Source organism: Etheostoma spectabile, chromosome 4, assembly GCF_008692095.1.
Source record: "Etheostoma spectabile isolate EspeVRDwgs_2016 chromosome 4, UIUC_Espe_1.0, whole genome shotgun sequence".
NCBI classification, from domain to species: domain Eukaryota; kingdom Metazoa; phylum Chordata; class Actinopteri; order Perciformes; family Percidae; genus Etheostoma; species Etheostoma spectabile.
In genome coordinates, this window is record NC_045736.1 from 32,309,915 (window position 1) to 32,337,652 (window position 27,738).

The window sequence follows — 27,738 nt, forward strand, 5'->3', positions numbered from 1 at the left end:
ACATCATGGCTTTCAAACAAGCAAAGTGCCAGTTGGTCAAGGCCACACCCCCAGCCTAAACCTTGCCCCCCCTCTCCTCCTCAAAAGCAACAGACTCAGAAAGGCACATAATAAGGAAAGCTCATTGTGGGACTGGCTCTAGTGGCTGGAATTCTGCCACTAGAGCCAGTATATAAAGAGACTTCAGATACAGTATTAGGGGACCACTAAGGTCTAAAAGATGGACTTCAGATACCAGTATTAGGGACCACTAAGGTATATATAAAGAGACTTCAGAACAGTATTAGGGGACCACTAAGGTCTATATAAAGGACTCAGATACAGTATTAGGGACCACTAAGGTCTATATAAAGGACTTCAGATACAGTTTAGGGGACCACTAAGGTCTAGTAAAGAGACTTCAGATACAGTATTAGAGGACCACTAAGGTCTATATAAAGAGACTTCAGTACAGTATTAGGGACCACTAAAGGTCTATATAAAGAGACTTCAGTACAGTATTAGGGGACCACTAAGGTCTATAAAAGAGACTTCAGATACAGTATTAGGGGACCACTAAGGTTATATATAAGAGACTTCAGATACAGTATTAGGGACCACTAAGGTCATCTTAAAGAGACTTCAGATACAGTATTAGGGGCCACTAAGGTCTATATAAAAGAGACTTCAGATACAGTATTAGGGGACCACTAAGGTATATAAAGAGACTTCAGATATAGTATTAGGGGACCACTAAGGTCTATATAAAGAGACTTCAGATCCAGATTAGGGGACCACTAAGGTTATATAAAGAGACTTCAGATACAGTATTAGGGACCACTAAGGTCTATATAAAGAGACTTCAGATACAGTATTGGGACCACTAGGGTCTATATAAAGAGACTTCAGATACGATTAGGGGACCACTAAGGTCTATATAAAGAGACTTCAGATATAGTAAAAGGCAGATTGTTTTATCTATGTACTGTTTATGAGTAACCAGGTTTTTAATCAGCTTTAAGGAAGTACGTTGAGGACCCAAACAGCATCTTCTAGCAATAATGCAGTCATTGAAAGTGAGCCATGGTTCCAGAAAAGGTTGGGGTCAGGGGATAAAAATCAAATTACTGACCTAGACAGATTTACAGTAACCAGGTTACTACAGTACTGTCCTTAAGTACAAATGTTGAGGTACTTGTACTTTAAGTGAGTCTTTTCTTTTCACGCCACTTTCTACTTCTACTCCGCTACATTTCAGAGAGAAATATTCTACTTTTTACTCCACTACATTACTTCATACTTTGGGTCACTTTTGATTTTTGATTAAACTGTAAGTGCAATAAAGATTATGTTAAATAAAATAACACTTAAATTAATACAAGTCTAGAATGTATCTTCAGTTCTATCCAGCCTTTAAATCAAACAGACACATACACACATTTTGTAATCTTTTGGACGATAAACTCACCCTGCCCACCTCCACCAGGTTGGTAACCATGACGATAGAGGCCGAGTTTTCCTGCCAGACCATCCTCCAGAAATCCCTCACTGTCTCCTGCATGGGCCCTGGCACCCCACACACACACACACATACACACACACACATACACACACACACACACACACACACACACACAGTGATATATGAAGATATAGATGCACACAGAGTACATGTGTGAATAAACACACCCTTATTCCAACGTCATGTAGAAATACGTCACCACTGACAGTGCAGATTTACACAAACACACACCAAAAACACACACACACGTAAGTGGAGCCACACATGTGTGCGCACACACACGTGCACTCACACACTATCAATCCCAGAGAGTGGTTGGTGGGTTTGAGGTAATGGGGTCTTAAATTTGTCAGGGGGATTTTATACAGTGGTTTAGATTTAGGAGGTTGTGGTAATAGCCTTCCAGCCCGAAAGGACAACATTTACCAGGTGGCTGTTAAACACACACACACACACACACACACACACACACACACACACACACACACACACACACACACAAACACACGTTCTCTCACTTGTACATATTGACATACATGTAAAGTCCCATACACTCATCATATCAGTTTAATTACCTTGTGTGGCGATGTAATGTCGGGGTCTGTGGTACCCCTGTGAGAGAAAAAAAAGTCAGGCATATAAAAATCTCTCCATACTTTCGTCATCGCCATAGTTTTCTTTTCTTCCAAATTGTCCTAATTTCTCCAATTTTTACTGTTACTTTTTCGGGTTACATTATTTCTATATTTATTATTTTCTATCCTCATTCACCTTTCCTTTTGATGTCCTTCAACATTGTATCCACCTCTTTTTCTCCCTCCAGTCCTGTCAATCCTTCCATCCCCATCTCCTTATTCCTTCTTCATTACATCCCCTTTTACTTTACTATTAGTTTGTCTCAATTCCTTCACTTCTTTGTCCCATTGTACTTCTTTCATTTCTACATCTGTAGGTCTCTGTCTGCTTCTCTTGCTCCTTCTAAATCCAGATGTTCCTCCCTCTCTCCCTTTTCTCCTGCTGAAGTGATCCCTTACTCTTTCTCATTTTTTAATTTTCCTTTTCCCTCTATTATTCTGCTTTTCAATCTATTTCTGCTTCCCTTTCTGTCCACCTCCTTTCCTCCTTTCCTGCCTCCAAACTCTCTTGCTTCTTCTTCTCATTCCTTCCATTCCTCCCTGCTCTCTTCAGTTTTCTCCTCCCATCCTTTGTTCACTTTTAATCTGTCCCGTCTCCCTCCGGTCCAGACACAAACCTCAGGGTTCTTTTCGGAATGAACATAAAATCTAATAATTATTGTCTTCACTGAGGGTATTTATTGTTTCTGTTCCAGGTTTTTTTATTATCTGACTGAAATTCAAAGACCTTGGGTCCCATTACTTCAATGCTACAATCTGAATGTAATAGAACACATACAGTCAGATTAAACCTCCAATAACTAATGTTTTGGAGGTCCTCCCATACAATACCCAAAGAACACAGTGAGGACACTTTTTGTAGTTCTTACCTCATCAAAGGGCTATCTGAGTGTGAAGACATGATGTTATTATTAGGTTTAGGTAGGGTTACTACATCGTCCCAGTTCCTTACTCCCCGGTCCATCACAAGCATACAGGTACACGTGTGTGTGTGTGAGCACTCACGTCAATGTAATTGGCGTTGATATAGTCGGAGTGGGGGTCTCCGTCCAGCAGCTGCAGTCGGACTCTGGTGTGATCGTCTGTGGGGTCAGATAGCACAAAAATACAACAGGCCTAAAGTTACATTTACCCACAGATCGGAGCAGCTAACTGTCTGGATGGGGAACCAACTCACCATCCAGGCCCAAAGTCAGGGGAACCAGAAATATGACAGCTCTGGCTGTTTGTTTCAATTTTTAAAAAGGACCCGTGTTCACATGTGCTGGACCAACCGAGCAACCTGCAGTCATGAATGTAGTCACATTCCATCCGTCCTCTCTCAGAAGGAAAGACAAGTCTTGGTTGAGCAAATAAAGTTTGTCACGTTTGACACAAGAGATTCAAGTCCAGTCTCCAACAACAGTGTTTTTTGGGGCGACCTCTAGCTCACCCAGCAAGAGCGTGCACCCCGTGAAGCCTGAGTCCTCTGCACGGGCCGGGGTTCCAGTCCGACCTGCGGCCTTTGCTGCGTGTCTCTCTCTCTCTCTCATCTCTCTCCTTTCCTGTCTATCCACTGTCACTTTCTAATAAAAGTTAAAATACAGTTGTTTCACCCATAAAGACAACCTTTAGCTTTCTAAACCTAACCAAGCAGCCATAAAAATGCCATATCACAAATTGAACCAAACGGACTGACAGTTCCCTCATCCTATAATCAGAACTTCTGACTGGCTGAGAAACTAAACATGGCTTGGTTAAGTAGTTTTAATTCATGGTTTTATTCAGCTGCTTTACTTTTCACTTTAGTTCATTTGGCCTCAATTCCATTCAGATGAGCAGAAAAAAACCATTAAAATTATAAACATTTTCTACTGCACCCTCCAATGCAGATTTATTTGAATATTAGTATTTGAGTAAGTCATGGCGATGAGACAAAAACATTTTCCCATCACACAAGCTACCTCCCTCATCAACACTAGTTTATTTACTGCCAAATAATCCATATCCAATAACCTTGCAACAGTGTGACCAGCAACGGGAATTTTTAGATGAATGTCTCTATTTTCATTCTGGTCACTAGCCTGGAAATCCAGACCCAAATCCAAAAGATTAGGGATCTGGCATTGAGTAATGAAAGGCGCATGTCTCTGGAGGGGGCACCAAGCATGCATTTGAAAATCTCACTGCATGCAATTGGATAACACTCTGACCAATCACATCAACAACCCGTACGCTTAGCTACCAGCAGAGCTAACTGGTAGATTAGACTGTTGTCATCTGTTCAGCTCCCCTCTGGCCCCGCCTACATCAGATACACCGATGTGATTGATGCAACTTGCCTCTGGCCCCGCCTATATCAAATACACTGATGTGATTGGTGCAGCTCAGCTACAAGGGCATAGTTAATAGCAGCATTACTCGATGTCAGAGTAACTCGCTGAGTGAATCCAAATCGCGAGACCTCTGGATTTCCAGGGTATCTGGTCTTTGTTAACACTCAAAACCCTCTGCCTCGTCATCCTGGTGGTTGGTTGTCAGTCAGTACGTCCTGACCCAGAGTGGCAAAAGTGACATCAAGAGCCCCGACGCTAAAGGAGACTTTTTAGCGTTAATATCAAATGCCAAAGGACGTACTTTAAGTGTGAAAAACAAACACCAAAGGCACATGACCAGGCGTTTGGATTTAATGCGATGGGATGTGTTGTAACTACCAGCAAAGGGAGGAGTAAACATGCTTCTCCTGTTTAGCCCAACACACTCATGCCCAGTATACACACATTTTCATGAGACTTACAGTATATGGTTTGGATATGTTAATTTGAACAGAGGTTTGTTCTTCTACTGGAGCTAAAAACACGTGTATGCATGGACGTCAAAACTCTGCTTCAATACCACAACACAGCATTGTAAATGTAGCCAAAACTAAATCAGTTTTGCCCCATTTTTCCTTTGAACATCATTTATTTTGTTCTGTGCTCTAATAGCCATCCATAGTACTTGGACACGTATGGAGGTGATTATGTCTAATGGCAGGCCGTGATTTTGTTTAGTCGTACCATTGCAATGGGAGGTAATTGCAGATAAAGCAGTCTGATTATCTTCATTTTTTTCATATGCTCCAGTTCACTGCTTGCATTTTCATTCTCTGAGACGAATTAGAGAGGAGGTGGGTAAATGGGAGATTTTATGGAGGAAACACGGAAAGGAGAGTCAGAGAGAGATAAAAAAGAAAAGGGTGGAGCAGAAATTGGCAAGTATAAGGTGGAATGAGGAAGAATGATAATATAGGATGGGAGAAAGGGGGGATGGGAAAAAATAAGGGGGGGATAACCTAAGGGATAAAGGATCACCTGTATGTTTCTTTGAAGTCAATGAAATGCTAATACTTTACTGATTGATGCAATGCTACAGCAGGGTGGAGCGCTTGAAGCAAGCACACAGCGAGTCGGCCATGGTTAGCCTGCAGGGAAGACTTCTGAACCGGGTTAGAAATGGAGACATCAACATTTTCACATCAACCCTTTTTCTGCTTTTGAAGATTTTTGCCTCCTGGATTTCCCCAGTTGGTATTACAAAAGCTAATTTTACGCTGGAAAGCTGTTGATATGCAACGCAAACGCAACAGCCACGCCCACACCTTTACAAAACAATTATTTTGTACAGGCAGGATTTTATTTTCAGCCACACGGAATAAAGCTCACATTCATCTGTCTCAAAGAGATATTCAGCCTGGAAAACAGAGATTTTGTTTTTGCTGTTGGGTCGATGACTCACACCTTCAATTGGTACCCATTTCCTCCATGTTCATAGCCATGGAGGCAATCAATTTGCCAAGTATGCTTTAACATTTTTTTATTTGTGATTATTGTCTAGAAATAGATGTGTGAATTTCCTTTTCATGATGGGCACAACATGAGGCTGTTTTAGTGTAAGAATAAGTAAAAAGTAAAAATAATCAGAAGTACTCTAGCAAAAACCACTGCAGAGACGGTTACTCTAAACCCTCATTTAAAGAAGCAAGATCCCCAAAATAGTTCTGATAAAGACCGGGGGATCCAGTTGAAAGATGAAACGGGTAGAAGTGGTCGAATTCAATTTCACAAAGGGCCACACTGGAAAAATAAGAACCACATCAAAACCACCATAAAACCAGTGTATGCTATGCTTGGCATTTATCGATATGGATGTGAACGGAGACTACAATCAAATCTCACGTCATGTTTCAACTCGTGTACAGTGAAGTCACCAACTGACCACTTATCTGCAATTCTTTTAGAAGACCTCTAAGCGCCGAAACAACATACACACACAGGCCACGGTGGAGCGCTCTATCGGACTGATTAAGACTAGATGGCTCTGTCTTGCATCAGCGGGGGGGGAATCCTACTACACAGGCTAGAAAACGTCTGCAACATTGTTTTAGCCTGTGGGGTTCTGCACAACATCGCACAGGGCGCCATAAATATAGTGATGGAGCCGCTGACCCGGTGCCCAGAGAGCAGGGTCCAGCACAGCCCCAACTGGGGGCTACACCAAGGAGACAGGGTATTACTCCGCACTTTTAAAAGATATAGTGTTATGTTTGGCAACGATATTCAATACAGGAAACATGACGATGCACAACCTTTTTATTTATTCCTCGGGTTTGTCTTTAATGGCCACAAGTGTTTTTCCCGTCCTCGGTTGTCAGGAGACAGCGTTGGGGTGTGGTCTGGCAAAGGGGGGGGGGGGGGGGGCGGAGGACACCCGCTCTCCCTTACAGCTGTTACCTGGCTCTGACTCACGAAAAAAACACGAGTAAACTAAAATACACTGCATAAACTCTGCTACCGTGTGTTCATTTTTATATAGGTACACCTGGATGAGAGCCTAAGAGATGACAATACTAGCCTGTATACTACTATTAGAACTGCATTCTTTCTATAGCCTTCAATATCAGTTTTCAGGCTGCCAAATAGTACACATGTTATGGGTCACCATGTCGTTAATTGCAGGGGCATTAAAACCGAGAATTTATTGGGGCGTGATATTTAAATTATGATTGTTTCCAGGCGCTGCATTTATCAATGTACGACCATTCTTACACTCTGATTGGTGTGATACGAACGTGAATTAATCACATGTGAAGCCTGTTTCTGCACTCATATCTGGGCTGGTTTCTACAATAGATTGATAAATGAGGGCCATTAGGGTATTTCCTCTCTAACTGGGGCGTTATGGGACCGATTGGTGGGATTGCTGTGGACGAAGTACACACAACGTTACACTGATATTTCATTTATTCATTTCAGGTTTATTTATCAGGGACAATACACACTAACAATACGTAAAAAGATGCCAAGTGCGGCAGAATTAGCTTGCAGGCTATTTTTCATCTGCTGTCCATGGACCGAAAGAAAAGAGTTAAAGGGATCGAGCAATAAATAATACATAAAGATTTGGCCCTAAACAATACAAGTAGATGATACTAAACAAGTAAGATTAAATGAGGTTGTATCCAGCTAATTTAAAGTGCTAAGATTATGCTTTCAGGCTTTTTCCCTCTCCTCTATTGTGTTTTTTATCTTTTTTGTGCATGTTATAGGTTTACAACGTGAAAAGTCCCCCCCCCCAAAGGGACTTACCCTTTTCACAAACAGCTCTGTTGTATCCAGCCTTTACTTCAGAAACAAACGTTATAATGCTCTCCTAGCTGCTAGCATAGCACGCCTCATACTCTGCTTCTGACTGGCTAGTAGTCCTTACCTAGGTACTGTCAGGACCCTCTAGTCGGCTTCTGACTGGCTAGTAGTCCTTACCTAGGTACTGTCAGGGCCCTCATAGTCGCTGCTGACTGGCTAGTAGTCCTTACCTAGTACTGTCAGGCCCCATACTCGCTTCTGACTGGCTAGTAGTCCTTACCTAGGTACTGTCAGGGCCCTCATACTCTGCTTCTGACTGGCATAGTAGTCCTTACCTAGGTACGGTCAGGACCTCATACTCTTCTTCTGACTGGCTAGTAGTCCTTACCTGTACGTCGACCTCATACTCTGCTTCTGACTGGCTAGTATTCCTTACTAGGTACGCTGGGCCCTCATACTCTGCTTCTGACTGGCTAGTAGTCCTTACCTAGGTACTGTCAGGGCCCTCATACTCTGCTTCTGACTGGCTAGTAGTCCTTACCTAGGTACGGTCAGGGCCCTCATACTCTGCTTCTGACTGGCTAGTAGTCCTTACCTAGGTACTGTCAGGGCACGCCCTCATACTCTGCTTCTGACTGGCTAGTAGTCCTTACCTAGGTACTGTCAGGGCCCTCATACTCTGCTTCTGACTGGCTAGTAGTCCTTACCTAGGTACTGTCAGGGCCCTCATACTCTGCTTCTGATTGGCTAGTAGTCCTTACCTAGGTACTGTCAGGGCCCTCATACTCTGCTTCTGATTGGCTAGTAGTCCTTACCTAGGTACCGAGTATGTGCAATCCCAACAAAGATGGAACAGAAGTGTGACGCCTCACTCTGCAGCTAAAACAGAGAGCTCAAAACACAGGATGATAACAGGAGCTGCAGCAATGTCCAGTACAACACAAATGGTGTTTTTTGAAAATGCAATGTAAACCTATTCTGATATAACCTATAAATGCAATTATGAACCTGAAAATTAGCAGAATATGAGCACTTTAAATAGCTCAAGTTACTGTATTGTGTCCAATGTTAACTTTATTTATTATTGTATGTGGCATTATCTTTTGCAGGGTGCAAGGACAGTTTTTTTTCCTCCTCTTCCAGAATGTATCTGTAGTGCTGTCTGACCTTAGCCAAACTGTGTAACTCTAATTCCAAGGTGCTAGGTGTCTACCCTCTAGGCAACCCTGAAGCACAGTATCCCGATGGTCAGAGAAGCCTGAGACGTTTCACCTTCAGTTGCGTTCCCAGGATTTACCCCAGAAAAGTATTAAACTCTCCCTGTAAGTATGAGACAGGAGCCTGGCATGCTGGTGTGGTAGTAAATCACCTGCAGGCCCATACATCAGGCCCATCTCCACACTGTGGCTTACTGATCAATCACTGTATATAAACATCCCTTGCTCCACCTGTGCTGAATAACATCACCGGACATTAATCCTTAATGCAGAATATTTTTGCAGCATATAATATAGCATATAATAAAAAGTCTTGCAATTAATTCCCCCTCCTTGATTATCATTTCTAGGATCACCTTGAAGAGAATTATTTGTACAGCTTCTATCAGAGTCATTTTCTAGCTCTGGCTGAGCTGCAACAATGATGGCAGCATGACTCCACTCTACCGTACAAGATACTGTCATCAGCCATCAGCACACCCACTCACACACACACACACACACACACACACACACACGCACACGCACACGCACACAAACACATATCATCTCTTTTTCTCTCTCTTACACACACACTCCCACATGTAGAAACAAACAACATGGGGTAAGTCTGCCAGCCTTCTGTTTTTTTCTTCATCTCTTTTCCCCTTCAGAGTTCTATCACTTCTTCTTTTCCTCCTATGTTTCTGTCTCATCTGCCTTTCTGTCTTCCATTTCTTTTCTTCCCCCTGTTTGCGTATGATTCTGTCCACTGTGCCTGCCTGCCCCTTCTTCTCCTCCTCTGCAGTTCTTTCCATCCTTGTTTTCCTTCCTTTGCTTTGTTCTCCTCCTCTCCCTCTCTCTTGCCCCATACTGACTTGCTCCTTCAGACAGCAGTAATTATACAGTGCTGGTGTCAGAGGCTGTCATAACACGAGAGCCACCGATATGAGGCTGGTGGGAGGGAGGGGCCCTTTCCACTTCTCTCTGCCCAGGGAGGGGAGCTTCTAATTGGGCTAGGTACTGGCTTGCTAGCACTGCAGATCTGGATACAGGCCAGAGGTTTAAAGAGGCTGACAGTGTGTGTGTGTGTGTGTGTGTGTGTGTGTGTGTGTGTGTGTGATTGCATGCGTTAGTGAGTGAGTGAGTGAGTAAGACAATTGAGTATTTCTTTTAATTAGTCTCAGAGAAAGTTATTGTGTTCCGCCAGATTATGTTTGTTTTTGAAGGATCACAAATACATTTCTTATCTAAGTCTGCGCGGGGAGGAGGTCGGGGGTAGATGGAGGGGTCAAAAAAACACACAACTTTCCCCAGCAGACCGCTGTTGTCAAGTCCCGAGTGAAACTAAAAGTCGTGTGTGAGTTAACTTCTTTTCCTAAACCGAATCATTAACTAACATTAATCATGTGTTTAAACACAGAAAACAGGAAATCTAATATGAAATGTTGCTGTTGAATATAAACCAATCACAACTTCAAATACACTTAACGAGTCACTTACTCCTGATTTTATAAAGGGCTTCTCAATTCAAATTGAAATGTAAACCCAATACTACAACACATATACAAATTCTTAAAGAGCTGCTATTATTCTCATTTTCAGCATCATATTTGTACTCTTGGGGTCCACTAGAATAGGTTAACATGCTTTGATGTTAAAATAAAACACATTCTGTTTCTCATACTGCCCATTGCTGCAGCTGCTCTGCCTGAAACACTCCGGCTATTTCTCAATCTCATGAATGCAAAGAACATTTTTGTGTTCTTGGGGAGAACATTCTTGCTGGTTGTTCTTGGAAGAATGAACTTGCAAGCTCACAAGCACCGAAAACAGTTTGAGACGAGGCCTTCTTGCTGGTTCTGCACAACCCCCCCAGCACAGAGGCTGCCTGCAGTGCTCCGAAACAACAGCTAGGAATAAAAACCACAACAATAAAACCACTTTGTATTTAAACAATCTCCGGACAAAAAAAACTCACAATGTTACAACTATTGAAAAATGTATTGAGCTTTGATTTTCTTTTCATTTATGGTTCAGCTCAAACACCCCATACTTATTCAAAAGAGTGGAACGCCATCCCGACTATTATAAGTGCATTAGTTTAAGTCAGTTTATATTATAAAAAGAAGTAGGCCTATGCACTGGCGTGTCCTAGGTGTCCCTATTAGTGTTATGTGGAATTATCTTTTCCATATTAGTGTAGTGCACTGTATATGCCCAGGGACAACAGACTGGAATTAATAAATCAATTATAAAGGGTGGTGTCTCTCATTTAGTCTACATAACATGCCATAGCATGTTACCACTTTTTACTTATAAGCTGTTCATTCATTATACAGACTGAAACTCAACTTCTAATAATCAGAAAACAAACACTCCAAAAAAAGTATGAACTTAATACTAAATGTATATAGCCTGTGTCATGATTTAAACAAGTCTCCTGAAGAGAAACAGGTATCCCACGCCTCTGCCTGCTGCACTGTGGCCGTGTGTGTGTGTGTGTGTGTGTGTGTGTAAAGCTTATAGTTAGGGAGTGATGAGTCACATCATCCACCTAACCCGGCCCACCTGCTTCTCGTCATAGTTGTCAGATTTATCTACCATATAATCAATAATATAATAAAACTAGAGGGAGTCAGGGCATACAGCCTGACCAGGCTCCTCTCTTTACCCCGTCTCTCCTAGTTATGTTGTTATAGTTTCAGACTGCCGGGGGACTTCCTTTGACACACTGAGCTCCGCTCTCCTTTATCTTTCCATATGTGTGCATCAATGTCCCAGAAATGCTTGTTACTAACCTGTGTGTTTGTGTGTGTGTGTTTGTGTGTGTGTGTGTGTGTGGTTGTGGTGTGTGTGTGTGTGTGTGTGTGTGTGTGTGTGTGTGTGTGTGTGTGTGTGTGCGTGTGTGACGGCCGGCCAGTGAGGCTCTCAAGCCTGCAGACGCTTGTGGAGTTTAACTCTGAAAAGACATTTCACCACAGGGTCCCGCTGGTCTTATGATGGACATGTGTTGTGATATTTAAACGTACGATCCGTCAGCGGTGAAATAAAAGCCTCTTATTTACGAGAGCAGTCTGAGACCTCCAGCTTACAGCCAGGGTCTCCAAGCGTGACTGGCCGAGCGACGAGCTAGCGGCACCGCCAGGCGCTAGCTGGCTGTCGCGTCACTTAAACGATCTTTGCAAGACTGCCTATATTCAAAATCTAAACAGTTCATTTCTTGCCTAAAACATTCTAAGACGTGAATTTAGTCATGCATAAGATGGCGTAGTTTTTTAAAATTGTCCCCTTGTTGGTCTGTCTATGTACCGGAAACCCGACCCTCGTTGAATGCTGAAATAAATGTTGGGATATGGGTGCTGCCAAGTTCATACAAGTAACCAGCCAATGCACCCTCGGTAAAGTGCTTGCTCAGGCAGCACCAATGGGCAGCACCAATGAAAAACTGGGCTGGATTTCTCAATCAGTGACATCACTGATTGGGGAATTTCAAACAGGAATGAGGGCAAAGCGTTTTCAAGAAGTTGAAAAAAAGTGCTGTCTGTGGCAGAGAAAGCTCAGTTTGTTCACATTCCCGAAAAAACTAAATAACACACAAGAAGGCGGGACACATCCAAAAAAGCATAATTACATTTAACAATTTGGTCCAAGCCCGTCTCCTAGAGCTAGACCTGGTTAAAGATGTAGACATATAGAGCAGATATGCGCACTCAGGCTCATGTTGGCGTCTGCACTGCTGGCAAAACAACAAAGTCATCAGAAGCTGTGGTGTCCAAGGGCGAAGGTTCACGGACCCATTACTCATTAATGAGCTCCACTCCTCTGTTGAGTCTCCCTCTCCACATAACCTTGCGATCCCGTCCTCTCCTCTCTCGGCTTCAACTTTGCTTCCATTTTCTCTCTCTCTGTGTCTCGCCTTGTTTCTCTATCCTCTTCCCTCCCAAGTCTTGTCATTACCCTGGCAGCCACTGTAAAAGTGTTGTTGGGGAGAACTTGTTAACTTTCAGGGGTCCAGAAAAGGCCAAACAAAATAGACGTCTGTGTTTTTTATCTCAGAGAGATTCACGGGAGCAGCCGAATGAGGCAGAGAGCTGTAATTTGGAGACATCAGATCGGATTGTATGTACAGCTCTCTTAGAGAGAGAGAGAGACAGAGAGAGAGAGAGAGAGAGAGAGAGAGAGAGAGAGAGAGAGAGAGAGAGAGAGAGAGAGAGAGTGCACACGGTCATTGCACAAAAATAAAATGAGCAGGAGCCATATGTCTACAGCTGTGCATGTCCTTTGGTTGTGGTCTTTTATATAAGCCGTTACAGGTTCATACCACACATGTATGTTTGTATTTCTTCAATGCAATTTGTATTTTTTGCTCTGTGTAACTAATAAACTAAACCGGTGCCTAATGAATGAAGTCGTCTCACAACAGCGTACAGGAGCAGCTGTACTGGTCTCATAGATCAAAGGCCATGATGAGGTTTTACAAAAATAAAAAGCTACATGATATACTGAAATATCTTAATTGGAGCAGGAGATAATCAATGGAGTCATTATGGTCCGGCTCCATGAATATACTGCTTTATAAAGCCAGTGTCTACCCCACATTGTTCTTGCTTGATGAGGCAAAAGACATTTAAAAAGTACTTAGGTTATATAGTGCTGAAATCCTCCCCTGAAAACACAACTAATTAAATGCTTCAACCCAGCATCTCCCCGACCCGGATCATATTTGAACATCTAAATGATCTATGACCTCCACTGAAATACGTAGTCGATCAGAGACCAGGCTCTCTGCTACTGCTAAAACTCTCTGCCTCAGCTTTCCTTTTTTTTTTACATCCGCAACTATCCAAAGATTGAACATGCTATTTCTACTCTTAGAATAAATATAGATGTGTAATAAATAAGAGGACATTTTCATTCGGGAGGGATCATTCATGGGAGTTTAGGATCCCCCGCGTCACCAAGACCACCAACAATGATGTCATTTGGTTTCTTATTTGATAAAATGTCAAGTGAATGTGTCTTTGTCGTTTGAGAGAACAGTTTGGCAGCTAAAGGATGATGTGGCTGAAACCATGGTGGCTTAGGTTTTCAAGAGCACTGGACAGAGTAACCTCTAGGTCAAAGATTATGAACCAAAACATTATCAACCTCCTGCAGATATATAAGCATGTGAGATATAAGGCGGTTAAAACCTCTAGCTTCTTTAAAATCCCACTGTCTTTCCATCTGCCTGCAAAGAGCTAGAAAGTGTAACAGAGCATGCTATCAGAGAGGGAAGAATGTAATGCTTCAATATGCCAATTAGGTTTTATTTCACAATGCTGCACAGAGACTAGATGATATAGATAATACAGTATGTCAGTGGCGTTAATGTAGATTTATTTTTCTGCTTTTCCTAAGTAAAAAAATACAAATGAGTAAAAACAAGAAAGAAAAAGAAACGAGATCCTGAGCAACATATCAGTAACTCAGATTATATTGCTCAAGTTTGAAAGGGGTAGGAAGCAGTTGAAACTGTTATAATCCTACGCCCTCTTAAAGCTACAGTGCGTAGTTTCTGTCTCCCCCAGGAGGAATTCTAAGTTATGATAACAAAACTGTTGGCGCATCCACATGATACAAGCCTTCCATGACCCTCCCCCCTCCTCAACGCAGTTGCTAGTAGCCAAGGAGGACAAGGAGGATTAAAAAAAACATGATGGACTCTGCATTAGAGTGCAGATCGACAGACTCGTTCTGTCCGAGCCCGGCCCACATCCAACAGAGCCGTGACCGAACCCAACGGGTCCTGTCGGTCCCGGTCCGGGTCCCCATGCCCTACTCTGAATCAGTAGAGGTTGTGATCTTCACTGGGGTTTCTGTGCGGGAAAGTCACCTGATGCCCCAGTCTAGTGAACCTAGCCATACTGAGTAGTACAGAAAGAGTTGTGTGGAGCTTAATTAGCTTTGTAGCAACTCATTAGGCTTGAATGTAACGGACATTCAATAATATCACAAAGTTACGCACTAAAGCTATCAGTTTCATGATTCATGGATAATAGAAATTCAATTTCCATCCATTAGAAGCATGATGGGAGATTTCTGTTATTAAAATACTGTATCATCACACACCCTCTTTATCAATCAAATCCCCTCTCCCTTTGGTTCTGCCTGTAGGTCGGGGGTCTCTACTGAGAGACAGAGGGATCAGGGACCCCCCACAACTATTTATTGTTACTATATATTGGCATGATTAATAAATCATGTTTTAATGTTACCATACATCTGGCACAGGGAATCCTCAGGATTAACTGGATCTGTGGATGGTTACTTTAGTGACTACCTTAGGCCTGTAATCAATGTTTTTGTTTTTTCACAAATAGGATGATTTATATTTGGTAATAACATGTTGGATTCATATTAAGAAATGTTGATTGTTGAAAAAAAACAAAAAAAACAATTAACAATAATTTGGTGGTTGTCTAGGATAGGTAGCCTGATGTCCTTGCCTTCATTGCTTGTCACTCAAGTGTTTAGAAAGGCATCAGCTGGATGCTCTGAGGCGTTTGGTAATTGTTGCACTCCATAAAGTACCAGTAATTACACGTACATGTACAGAAACATAAGGAATAAAGGTTTAAAACACGATCTAACACCTTAACATGACAAGTCACTCGTTAACGACACCGCCGTAAACAGCTATTACTCCGTTAAATGTCCACATAAACAGATGGTGCTGGTAATTCACAGAGAGCGAGAGAGAGGGAGAGGGAGAGAGAGAGAGAGAGAGAGAGAGAGAGAGAGAGAGAGAAACGCTCAGAGTAGAAAGTTGAAAGTGCTGAACAAGATGTTTTGCTCTTCTGTCCTCTCCTTTCCTCTCAGCTCCTCTCTTCTCCTCCTCGCTTCTTTTTTTCCAGTAGCCACTAAGAAGGGATTGTGTCTGTCACAGATATACTTAATCAGTTAACTCCCTATGGAGCTCAACTCACTCACGGCACACACTCCGCTGTCTGCCCGGCTCAAGGCATTAGGGAATTTAATAGCATGTGTGATTGTGTGTCTGCGTATGTGTGTGTGTGTGTGTGTGTGTGTGCAAGACTGAGTAGCGTGTAAGCGTGTCTTAACTTTCCCCATTTGCTTGTATGTTCTGGAACATCTCTAAGATGTGTGTTGGAAGGTTTGTGTGTGTGTGTGTGTGTGTCTGTGTGTGTGCGTGTGTGTGTGGTGTGTGTGTGTGTATGGTGTGTGTTTTTGTGTGTGTGTGTTTGAAAGTAGTGTTTCAATGTGTTGTGTGTGTTCCAGTGGCCGCAATGTGTCGTCATTTGTGTGGTGTGGCATATCAACATGCACACTTGTGATTGAGTGTATGTGTGTGTGGGGTGTGTGTGTGTGTGGTGTGGTGTGTGTGTGGTGTGGTGTGTGTGTGGTGTGGTGTGTGCGTGGGAAGGTTATGTGGTAATAGCCTTAAGAGCAGAGCTCCCTGAGCTGATGTGTCAAACAACTCAAACCGTTGGACAACACACAAACACACACCTCAAGATGCTGTTTCCAGCGTTGAAGGCTGTCTGGAGTAAGAAGAGGGGGGGGAAAGAACGAGAATGAGAGAGAGAAAGAAAGTGAGAATGAGAGGGAGGGAGAGAAAGATGGAGGGAAGAAAGAACAGCAGCTTCTTTACACTTTAAAGTTACACAGCTGTCAGTGTATCAGTGTATCGTAACACTGAACCATATAGTGGGTTTTACTGATGCTATACAAATGTGGATGACAAATCTGGATGACTGGCATCCTATTTGTCCATGAGAGACAACAAAACAGCATCTTGAATGTGCTATAAATAGGACAAGGCCCGTTCAAAATGCACCTGTTTGGAACGGCCTGATTGCCTGGCCAGTGGTATTGCTGCTTGAAGGCACAGGCAAGGCAAGGCAGCTTTATTTGTATAGCACATTTCAGCAACAAGGCAATTCAAAGTGTGTTACACAAAATCAGTTAAACAGATAAAACACAAGTAAAAACAGTTAAAAACCAAGCATTAAAAACCGGTTAAAACACATGAATAGACAGTAAAAAACAAGAGAAAAAAAAACACAAGATAAAATTTCACAGTGCAGCATAAGAAATTTAAGAAATGATTAGTCATTTAAAGAAAGGCAGCATCAATAGAAAGGTCTTCAGCCTTGATTTAAGAACTGAGAGTAGCAGGGATCTACAGGTTTTGGAGTTTATCCAGACATGAGGAGCATAGAAACTGAAAGCTGCTTCACCGTGTTAGTTCTGACTCTGGGGAAGAAAGCAGACCTGTCCCAGATGACCTGAGAGGTCTGGGTGTGGTCATAGTGTAGTAGCAGATCAGCAATAATATTTGGACTAAACCGTTAAGTGATTTATAAACTAGCAAGGTACTTTGAAATCAATTCTTGAGACACAGGAAGCCAGTGTAAAGACTTCAGAACTGGAGTGATGTGATCCAGTCTCTTGGTCTTAGTGAGGACTCGAGCGCAGCGTTCTAATCAGCTGCAGCTGTCTGATTGATTTTTTAGGGAGACCTGTAAAGACCCGTTACAGTAGTCAAGTCTACTGAAGATAAAGGCATGGACAAGTTTTTCCAAATCCTGTTGACACATAAGTCCTTTAACCCTGATATATTCTTAAGGTGATAGTAGGCTGACTTTGTAATTGTCTTAATGTGGCTGTTAAGTTCAGGTCTGAGTCCATGACTACACCAAGATTTCTGGCTTTGTCTGTTGTTTTAACATGTTGTTTGAAGCTGAGCGCACGACTTTTATCGTTCCTCTCTTGCTCCAAAAACAACCACCTCAGTTTTTCTTCATTTAATTTCAGAAAGTTCGGCACATCCAGCGTTAATTTGTTCGATGCACTTAGTCAGTTTTGTATGGACTATAGTCCTGGCGATAGGTTATGTAAATTTGGTGTGGTCGCATAACTATGGTAACTTTGTTTTTTCTCCATAATCTGAGCCAGTGGAAGCTGTAGATGTTAAACAAGAAGAGGCCCCAGAATGGAGCCTTGCGGAACTCGCACGTCAATTTGTACGCTCAGATGCATAATACCTATAGACACAAAGTAATCCTATTTTTAGGTAGGATTCAAAACAGTTTAGTACTGAGCCAGAAAGGCCAACGCACGTTTTCCAATCGGTCTAGTAGTATGTCGTGGGTGACCGTGTCAAATGCAGCACTGAGATCAAGTAATACTAAGATTGAAATTTTGCCATTATCTGTGTTAAGGTGGATGTCATTAAAGACTTTGACAAGAGCCGTTTCAGTGCTGTGGTGTGGTCGGAAACCCGACGAAAGGTATCAAAACTGTGCTTAGTGACAAGAAATGGTTGAGTTGTTGAAGGATACTTTTTCAAGATTTACTTAAAAACGGAAGGTTTGATATGGCCATAGGTGCTCATTGTGACTTGTCTAGGTTGTTCTTTTTAAGAGTGGCTTGATTACTGCAGTTTTCAGGGCCTGTGGAAAGATACCTGAAAGAAGAGATGTGTTCACAATTGTAGAAGATCAGAAGTCAAAACATTGGAAACATTTTTGAAAGTCCGTTGGTAGAACAATCAAGGCAACAGGTCGAGGTTTTCAGATGTTGAAAATGTCCTCCAGGTTTGATGGTTGATCGTGTGAAATTGTCATATTGGAACTATTTTGCTTGAACACGTGTGACAAACATATCTGGACTTGATATGGAGGCACTGACGTTTGTCTAATCTTTTGAATTTTGCTTTGAGAGGAGGCAAAGTCATTGCAGGCCTTGGTAGATAAAAGTTCAGATGCTACTGGTACTGGAGGGTTGTTCTATCAACAGTAGCAAACAAAGCACGGGAATATTATTGTTTCAGGGATAATATCAGAGAAAAAGGACCTTCTTGCATTCCTCAGTTCCAAATATAAATGCGAAGTCTCTCTTTATAGGAGTTATAATGGACCAGGAGATTTGTTTTTCGCCACCTTCGTCAGCTTTCCACACTCTCTTTTTCTGTTCCACCAGTAGGACATTTCCAGGGAGTCTTTCTTACCAGATACAACTTGACCTTAGTGGGAGCAATGGCATCAAAAACATTTGTAATTTTACAGTTGAAATTATCTACAAGCTCACTGACTGATAGCCCAGAGAGGGCTGGTGTGGAGGAGAAAAGCTGTATAAATGTGCACTGGTGTTTCAGGATATACCGTTTTCTGATTATCTTGTTTGGACACTTTTGGGCACAGAGATAGTGCCGTTAAAGAAAACACAGGAATGATTGAGAGAGAGCACGTCAGTCACCACAACCTTGGAAAAGTTCAGCTTGGAGACAATCAAGTCCAGAGGTGCCCTTATGTGGGTGGGCTCCGTCACATGCTGAGTCAGTCATAGTTCCAAAAACACAACACAGCTCTTTGGTCCCCTGTCTGGGGGCTGTCAACATGAATGTTAAAATCCCGCAATGATTACACAATCAAAGTTAATGCAGATAATAGACAGAGTTCAGTGAAGTCATCAATGAAGGTGCACAATATTTAGGTGGCCTGTAGATATTAGAAACATCGCTTGAGGGGAAGATCTTAATTGAAGAGCAAATTCAAAAGAAACAAAATTTCCAACAAATTTGCGTGTCAGTGGAATGAGTCATTAAACAAAATTGCGACTCCACCTCCTTTCTTATCACTCTATCTCACTCATAAAACTGAAGTTAGGGGGAGTGACTCGATGAGAAACGAGCAGCGCTGTTATTGGTCTAACCAGGTTTCAGTTAAAAACCATAAAATTAGATTGTGCTTAGTAATAAAATCATTGAAAAATGAAGAACCATTATACCCCAAAATGAGAGAGAGTTGTCTTTTCCGTCACCGATACATGTTGACTTTGCCACAGTCAGCGTTGGATGGCGGTGTTGTCTCGTTATCGTTAATGAATTTAACTCTTCAGCAGAGATGGTCATTTCCTAATTTCCTTAGTGGCTGCTCCAAATTCCAGCCCCAATTTTGTTGGGTACCCAGGAATCAAGGGTGAAGGAGACACTTCATGAGATATTTTGCTAACAATTTACTTGAAGTTGTCTACATGAGAGTGACATGCCACTGTCATGAACACACTGAACTCTAACAATAACCATAACTGGTCAGGACAAAACCGAATGACACTTGTCATAAACTTCTGACTGGTTTATAATGTTTATAACACGTTTATTGGTGTCATGTCACTCTTATGAAGATACCGTCGAGTAAGTGACATTTCAAAGACAGATCACACACACACACACACACACACACACACACACACACACACACACACACACACACACACACACACACACACACACACACACACACAGAGGTTTCCTGATGTATTTAATAGATTTAACTATCAACCCTTCAGTCCCATAAAGTAGCATTCACTAACCCGCTCCAACGAACCGCTCTATTTCAAAAACCAAAAGCAACTTCAATTAACTCAACCTTCTCCTTACTTATAAATACAGTGGCAATGTGATTCGTATGGGTGTATATCTGTGAATATTTCTCTTTTGACAGATAACTGCTAACTTTTTGCCAGTCCGCGGACTCTCCAGAGGAGATTTACCCTCTGTCTTTTGGCACAGGCTCACGTATTTGTCTCAGAAGACATTACAGCCTGTCCAACATATAGAGCCCTGACTCTCCATCCTCTCCTGCATCCATTGAGTTTGACAAGAGGCCTACCTGTCCTGTTCTTGTGCCACATGTAAGTTAAATGTACGTCCCGACTCAGAGCGTCAAAAAGTGAGGCCAGGAGTCCCTCCCAAGCACGGCAGATATGACCCCAAAGGAGAAACCTGGTTAAGTGTCGCTTTTTGGGAATGGAAGCGAGACTGTGTTTTGCAAGAAACTATATGTACAAATGGTTTATGAGAACAGCCTGTAATAATATCTATCTATATGGACAGACAGACAGACAGACACACAAATCCTGTTGGCCCGTCTTACAGCAACTCATCTTCTTTCACACTGACCAATTGACACTCTGTTCTCATTAGTGTCCCATTTAAGATTATCATGTCTTCAGTATAATAAAGTGATCTGCATATAAGTGGTGGTACAATAGCACACTGCGACCCATTAGGTATATGAGAAGGGAATTAGCGGGTCTTCCAGGTTTAAACACAGAAATCCGAAATGCGACTGTCCCAACAGCAGCCTGATGAACCACTTCACCGCTGTGCTCTGACAGAGGCCAAGTCAAACTGGATAGGTGGCTAAAAGAAAGTTGAAATCCTCCTTGACTGGGTATCTTGTCGAGACCGAATCACAGCTCATTAATTCTGATTTGATCGTCAACAATCACTTATCGCACACTGTTACTGATCACAGCTTGTCATTATCAGCTATCAACGAATATCCAATTGACAACCGCCTGAAGTGTTAGAAACATGAAATATAATCACTTCTAATCCTACACCTTCTAATTAAAACCACAATCATTACTTCATCGCCTCCCTCCACCACTAACACAATTGTTAAAAATCAGCATTGTATTGGTATTACTGTTAGTCTTTTACCCCCAACTGCGTGTAAAGAGGAACAGTGATTAACCAGCAATCACCGTATCAATAATACCAACCGCTGGCATTAAAAAGCAGCTTCATTATCACATTTATCTGTTTGCTTCCCTCCCGCTGGGAGCTGCAACACAAGCCATTTCATCACATGCTCCTCGGGTTGTGTATTATTTTACACTATGGAGAGGAAGATGTGTCTCTCCCTCACTCTTTCACATATAGAATTGCCATTTTACACAGAAGAATGACCATGAGAGAAGAACCATTACCCAACCTAATCTTTAAATAATAAAAATTCATCCTAATCACATCTTTATCCCCTGACTAAGGCTGGGTATCATTTAAAAAAACGGTTACTAAACAATACTTTTAATACCAATGTTATGAATCTATTTTAACATAAGGAAGATACAACATTACACATTACAGCAAAAATCTTTTTATTATCTTTCAGCTCCTACTACGGGAGCCCTGTCTCTGTGTGACGGAGAGTTTTTCCCGCGTGTCTCAACGTGTAAGCCAATCAGCAGCATTATTAGATCTTGGTAGAAGCATGCTGGCTTCTTATTGGCTCACTGACACTGATGACATTTTCTTCTTAGGTCTGAAATTTGGTATTTAATAATGATATTCAATACCAAGGAGGCAATTCTGTTGGTGCCTAAAATGACAAGCCCTTCTCACTCCGAACGCGTAAAATACGATGTTTGGACAGTGGCTGTCAGCGTCTGATGCATGTATGTAGAGCGTACCGGGGAGAGCTGATTGAGCGTGAGCGTGTGTGTGTGTGTGTGTGTGTGTGTGTGTGTGTGTGTGTGTGTGCAGATGCGGTATTTAACTTTCTTATTCACTGACTTTGTCTGTACAACTAAGTGCGTACAGAATGTGTATTATTTGTGTAACTCTGTGGTGCGTGTGTGTGTGTGTGTGGTGTGTGTGTGTGTGTGTGTGTGTGTGTGTGTGTGGTGTGTGTGTGTGTGTGTGTGAGTGTGTGTGTGAGTGTGTGACAGCTTGGGGGATGCTAATATTTGTTGTGGTTCTTTGGTCAAACACTTCAGAGGAGTTGTTGGCGTTCGACTTCAGAGCAGTTCGGCAGACGTGTTGAGAATCTGCGCCAGGATGAGAGAGGGGGACGGGAGAGGGAGTCGCACTATGTACAGCTGCATATGAAGCTAAAACAAACAAACAAACACACACAAACACACACACACACACACACACACAAATTCATAAATTATATATAAATTCTTCCTCCCTTGTGTCACCCAAAACACGTACACACTCACAGAAACTAGATGCCCTCACCCTGCTTGTGTCCTCTCACGCACACACACACACAACACACACACACACACACACCATCATACCTCCGCTGTAATGAGAAGCAACATGATGCAGGAGGGGATACTGATTAGGTCAGCGACGCTTGGAGGTGTTCACTGGGTAAAAGGTGTGTGTGTGTGTGTGTGTGTGTGTGTGTGTGTGGTAACAGTGCCTGGCAAAGACTGACAGCCTGTGTAATGATTTTCATTCACTTGAACAACGATACAAATTAGCGAATGGAAAGAGGGCTTTGGGGTGAGTTTGTGCATGTGTATAGAGAGAGAGAGAGAGAGAGAGAGAGAGAGAGAGAGAGAGATACAGAGAGATAGAAAGAGTGAGAGAGAGAGGAAGAGGAGAACAAGAGAGATGCTTGAGAGAGAAGTGAGGCAGAGAAGAACAAGTAAGACAAAGTCCAAAAAGTGAAGGAAAAAGATGAAAAGAACAGGTGAAGAAGGGAGAGAGCTAGGACAGATGCAAGGAATAATTCAGATGGGAAATCAAAGACAGAGGGAGGAGGCACCAAGAGGGGAGACACAACGGGACAATAGCAGAGAAGAAAATGAGAAAGGACAAACCTTTCACACTCCCAACTCTTCAAAAACTGACGGTTGGTCAGTGTCTCTCAGCGTCAGATACTTCGTGTCTGTGTGGAACGCACCGGGCGGAGCAGCAGCTCGACCGCGGCGCTGGAAGATGACGGAGAGTTGAGAGAGGCAGCAGTAGCGTGGAGTATGAAAGACTCAGTGAAAGGAGGTTGGTTGGGGGGCTGGATTGGTCAAACAGGACTTTCACCCAGGAGACTGGGGTTGGTGTCCTGTTCTTCTCACTGAAACATACACTCTGTAACCCCACCCACCATCTTCTCCAAAACCTAACTGTCCCCTTCCAGTGCTGAAAGTGAGTTCAATGTGCGTCCAACTGATGGCAAAGGGCTGGACGCTAATGGAGTAGCAAACGCCAAAGGGCAACTGACCAAGCATCTTTTAGATGCGATGGGAGGGAAAATGTGTTGGAAAGGAGGAGACTAGGAAAAAGAGAATTTATGAGAAAAGCAGAGAAGATGAGGAGAGCAAGATGAGGACATACTGTACAGTACAGAGGCATGAAGGGACCTACAGACTGAACATGAAGCAGGTTTTAACCCCGACTGCTGGATTTCAGTATGTTAGCAGTCTGTGTTTAATAATCTCAACCAATGCGTTGATTATGCAGGCATACGGCAGACATACAGCTAGAAAATCACGCACCAACCCAGTGATGAGTGTGCCTATGTACCTATAGGAAACAGCTCAAATCTTAAAAACTAAATAGAAAATACTGCAGTTTTTCTTAATTTTCTCCACAAGACTCATTTTTCTTCTTGTCTATGTATGTTAAGATAGAAAAATCGACTTATCTGTTGTTTTGGTGTTAGTCGATGAGTCATTTTTTGCTACACTTTTTCATGCTGAATGACTTATTTCAAAGAAACGTATGTCAACACCTCTGCTAAAAACAAGATTTAAAGGGGTGCTTTTGCATGATGTATTGGTGGAGAATCTCAGTTTTACAGAACTGTCTATTAAATCAACTAAGCAACAAAATCCTGTGTTGGTCGACTAAGAGTTTCAGACTTGGGACAGGCAAGAATCTTTCCCTCGATTTGTGTAGCCCACAGCTGACCTCAGCCTACTCACATTCTTTTTACCCACTTTAAAGCATCTCTTACCTTCTGAAATGCTGTTTGCGAATACTCTAATCAAAACTTTAGACAGTAAACATAATGAGAGGCAGAGATAGAATGTGAAGGCAACGGTGGAAGGAGAGAGAACTGTGAAATAAGGATAAGAAGAAAAAAGAACAGATAGACGAGAAATGTGTTCTATGTGTGAGGAACACTGAACACAGTTCTAACATACATACATCCATCCATCTTCATCCGCTTATCCGGATATAAGTTATTTCTTGCCGCCTGTGACTTTTTAAGTTTTCATTCATTGCCTCTTGGGGAGAGCAAAAGTGCAACAATTTGGTCAAGTGTGCAACAGAAAAGTGGAAAAGTTCTCCTCTACGACGTTTGTTTTTACCGCTAGTTACTACGAAGGAGCGTGTGCTACATTCAAGAGACCATGGGATGTTAAGCTACGTTACTCAGCAACAGGTGAACATAGGGGCAAGGTTCTCCTACCTGCCTATTGCAGGATTTAGTTCCTTCGCATCATTATATACGTTTTCCAAAATGTTATGAATAATCTGTGTGTGATAGTGGATAATGAGAAGACTTTATTGATATGATGATGGTGAAAATCACAAACTAGCCGCCAAGTCAAACTCCCACTGTTATTCTGGTGAAAGTAACTCAAAAGTCAAACAAAAGTAGTGTAACTGACTACAATTCAGAGACAGTAATATTGTAATATACAGTAAGTACTTACTGTCAAATTACAGTAACTAGTAATCTATAATGTATTACATTTTGGAAGTAACTTGCCCAATACTGGTGTGTAGTGATTACTAACAAACCAGAGTGTAAATTGTAATTTCCCCACTGGGGATCATTGACAGTGTTAATTAGTATAAATTATAATGTGAGGATTTTTCTGCATTTAGGACTTTTACTTTTAATTATTTTTCTGATCATACTTACATACTTTTACCAATATAAGATATGGCCATACACACTTCAACACAACAACTCTTCCTCACCTTAATTCTCCTTGATAACAAATAGACCAACACACACACACACACACACACACACACACACACACACACACACACTCAGTATCCCCTCTTTGCACATATGTAAATGCTTGCCAATAAATCTGTTTATTTTGAAGGCATGCTTCTGTTGAATAATAAATGACCATATGGGAAGGTTGCTCTATGAACTGCGGGCTGAGAAGGAGAAGAGAAAAAGAAGAAGAAACAACGAGGAGGGGGAGGAGAAAAGGGAAGCAGACAGATGCCTGTAATGAGGAAACACTACTGCGCTTTGCCTCTACCCATTGACTGTCAGAGTTAATCAGACAGGATGGATGGAGGGATGGAGGGACGGATGGAAGAATGAAGGGATGGAGGGGAGAGCGAGGGAGATGATTGGAGAGGTGAGAGAAAGAGATGCATGGGAGTAAAGGGACTGTAAGAGAAGAGAGGGATTAAAAGCAAAGGTGAAGCTAGAGATGAAACATTAGGGGAAATGAGAGGCCAGTTGGGATTAAAAGAGCTGGCACAGTGAGAGAAAAGTAGAGAACGAGGGATGAGAAGAGAAAAGAGGTAAGCATAAGGGTAGAGAGCAGATGGAGCAGAATGAATGTAAAAGAGGGTAATTGGTGAAAAAAGTGGGAGAAAAGGAAGAAAGGAAAATGAGACCGAAGATGACCGAAGGGTAAAGGGATCAAAAAAAGTTTAGAAAGAGACAAAAAGAAGGGAAGAAATGTAGAAATTGGAGAAAGGGAAGCAAACGATATGAGGGGGAGGAAAGAAAGTTAGGAGTGGAAGTGTGGAGATGGGAGAGGAGGAGAGGAAGAGACAGGAGGCCGGTAGATTAACATTTATTCAGTGTGCCAAAGGGATTTCCAACATGGCAGCAACTGTTTGTGTTTGGCAGATGGCCGGAGGAAGAGCGTGTTAACACTTCAACTCAAATCAGCCCTTTCCAACCGAGAGAGAGAGGGAGGGAGAGAGAGGGAGAGAGAGAGAGAGAGAGAGAGAGAGAGAGAGAGAGAGAGAGAAAGAGAAAGAGAGACACAGAGAAAGAGAAAGAGAGAGAGAGATAGAGAAAGAGAGATAGAGATAGAGATAGAGATAGAGATAGAGAAAGAGATAGAGAAAGAGAAAGAGAGAGATAGAGAAAGAGAAAGAGAGAGAGAGATAGAGATAGAGAGAGAGAGAGAGAGAAAGGTATTGGGTTTGTGTGTTTGCTAAGTTATAAGTTTGTGACAGCGCTTTAAATATCTGCACATAAGTTTATCTAATATTACATTCAGCCTTTACATTTATGGATATCCTTATTCTTGTTTTTGTTTCATATTGCTTGGTAACTTTCATTGTTATATTTGCTATGTAAATTGATTTATATGGCCTAATTAATATAAATCATCCTAATATTGTGTTTATGTTCTTAGAACTGTTTATTGTGTTCTGTCCGAATATTTGGTACAAATTGTATGTTGATGCTTTGGAACCTTTAATGTCAATAAAGCCCCTTTGAATTACATTAGAGAGAGAGAGAGAGAGAGAGAGAGAGAGAGAGAGAGAGAGAGAGAGAGAGAGAGAGGTAGTGAAACATGTGTGTGCAGAAGGGACAAAGAGAAGAACAAAAAAAGAAAAGATCGGTGTGACACAGAAGTCACAGAAAGTCAGACGTCCTCACAAGGATAGAGAGATTATCGGAGCTGGCTCTGAGGGGACTTTTAGGGTCAGATCTCGGGTGTTGGTTTAATTTTCACAAAGCCAGGCCACAAAATCAGCTCCCCTCGTCATGATCTGCTGAGGCTCAGTGAGACTTAGCTCGGGTTAGAGGTGTTGTCACTACATGGAGACCAAAGTGACTTCCCAGGCGACTAGGTCAGACTTTAATGTCATGTGTAGGGCTCGGTACCGCATTAGATACTTTTTAGGCACAGACAGATTTTCCTCCAATCACATCGTGTAAAGAGTCGGTGGGCGGGCTTAACATGAGAACGGCAGAGTTGCGACGGTTCCGCGTGATTTCCCTGTTACTTGAAAACAAAGAAGATGGCTGCTGCTGGAGAACAACGGTCCGTCCAATCGGCTTTGGCCGCGACTCTGGAAGACGTGGAGTTAAGCTCTGAAGTCACTCTTAAAAAAGGAAGATGTGTTCTGATTTTAAAGTTGAATCTATCAACCAGCGTTGCTCTGGTTGGTTGTAGCGCTGTGCTGTTGCATGCAGAGGGAATTTAAAGACCATTAATCCCGCCCCTCAGATTGAGCCCTGCCAATGGGGAGCTCCCAGACCCAA

General features: G+C 42.3%; 1 protein-coding gene and 1 long non-coding RNA gene across 16 annotated transcripts in view; one reads left to right on the forward strand and one right to left on the reverse strand.

Annotated features, from left to right (window-relative positions):
* Window positions 1-5,296, forward strand: part of LOC116687720 (uncharacterized) — a 22,455-nt gene extending 17,159 nt beyond the window's left edge. Inside the window, exons 2-3 of the long non-coding RNA XR_004331619.1 lie at window positions 1,812-1,815; window positions 5,285-5,296. This is a non-coding gene — a long non-coding RNA (uncharacterized LOC116687720). The remainder of the gene's footprint in view (window positions 1-1,811; window positions 1,816-5,284) is intronic.
* The window catches only part of ptprt (protein tyrosine phosphatase receptor type T), a 385,704-nt gene that overhangs the window by 38,432 nt on the left and 319,534 nt on the right, over window positions 1-27,738 (reverse strand). For 11 of the 15 annotated variants that reach the window (XR_004331615.1, XM_032513298.1, XM_032513297.1 and 8 more), the window contains 3 exons: window positions 3,142-3,227; window positions 2,077-2,113; window positions 1,448-1,545 (listed from right to left, as the gene is read on the reverse strand). Coding sequence is in view for 14 of the 15 variants with exons in the window: in XM_032513298.1 (XP_032369189.1) it covers window positions 1,448-1,545; window positions 2,077-2,113; window positions 3,142-3,227 (221 nt within the window). In the remaining variant the exon portion in view is untranslated. The remainder of the gene's footprint in view (window positions 1-1,447; window positions 1,546-2,076; window positions 2,114-3,141; window positions 3,228-27,738) is intronic. The other 4 variants (XM_032513303.1, XM_032513292.1, XM_032513301.1 and 1 more) reach the window with 1 other exon arrangement.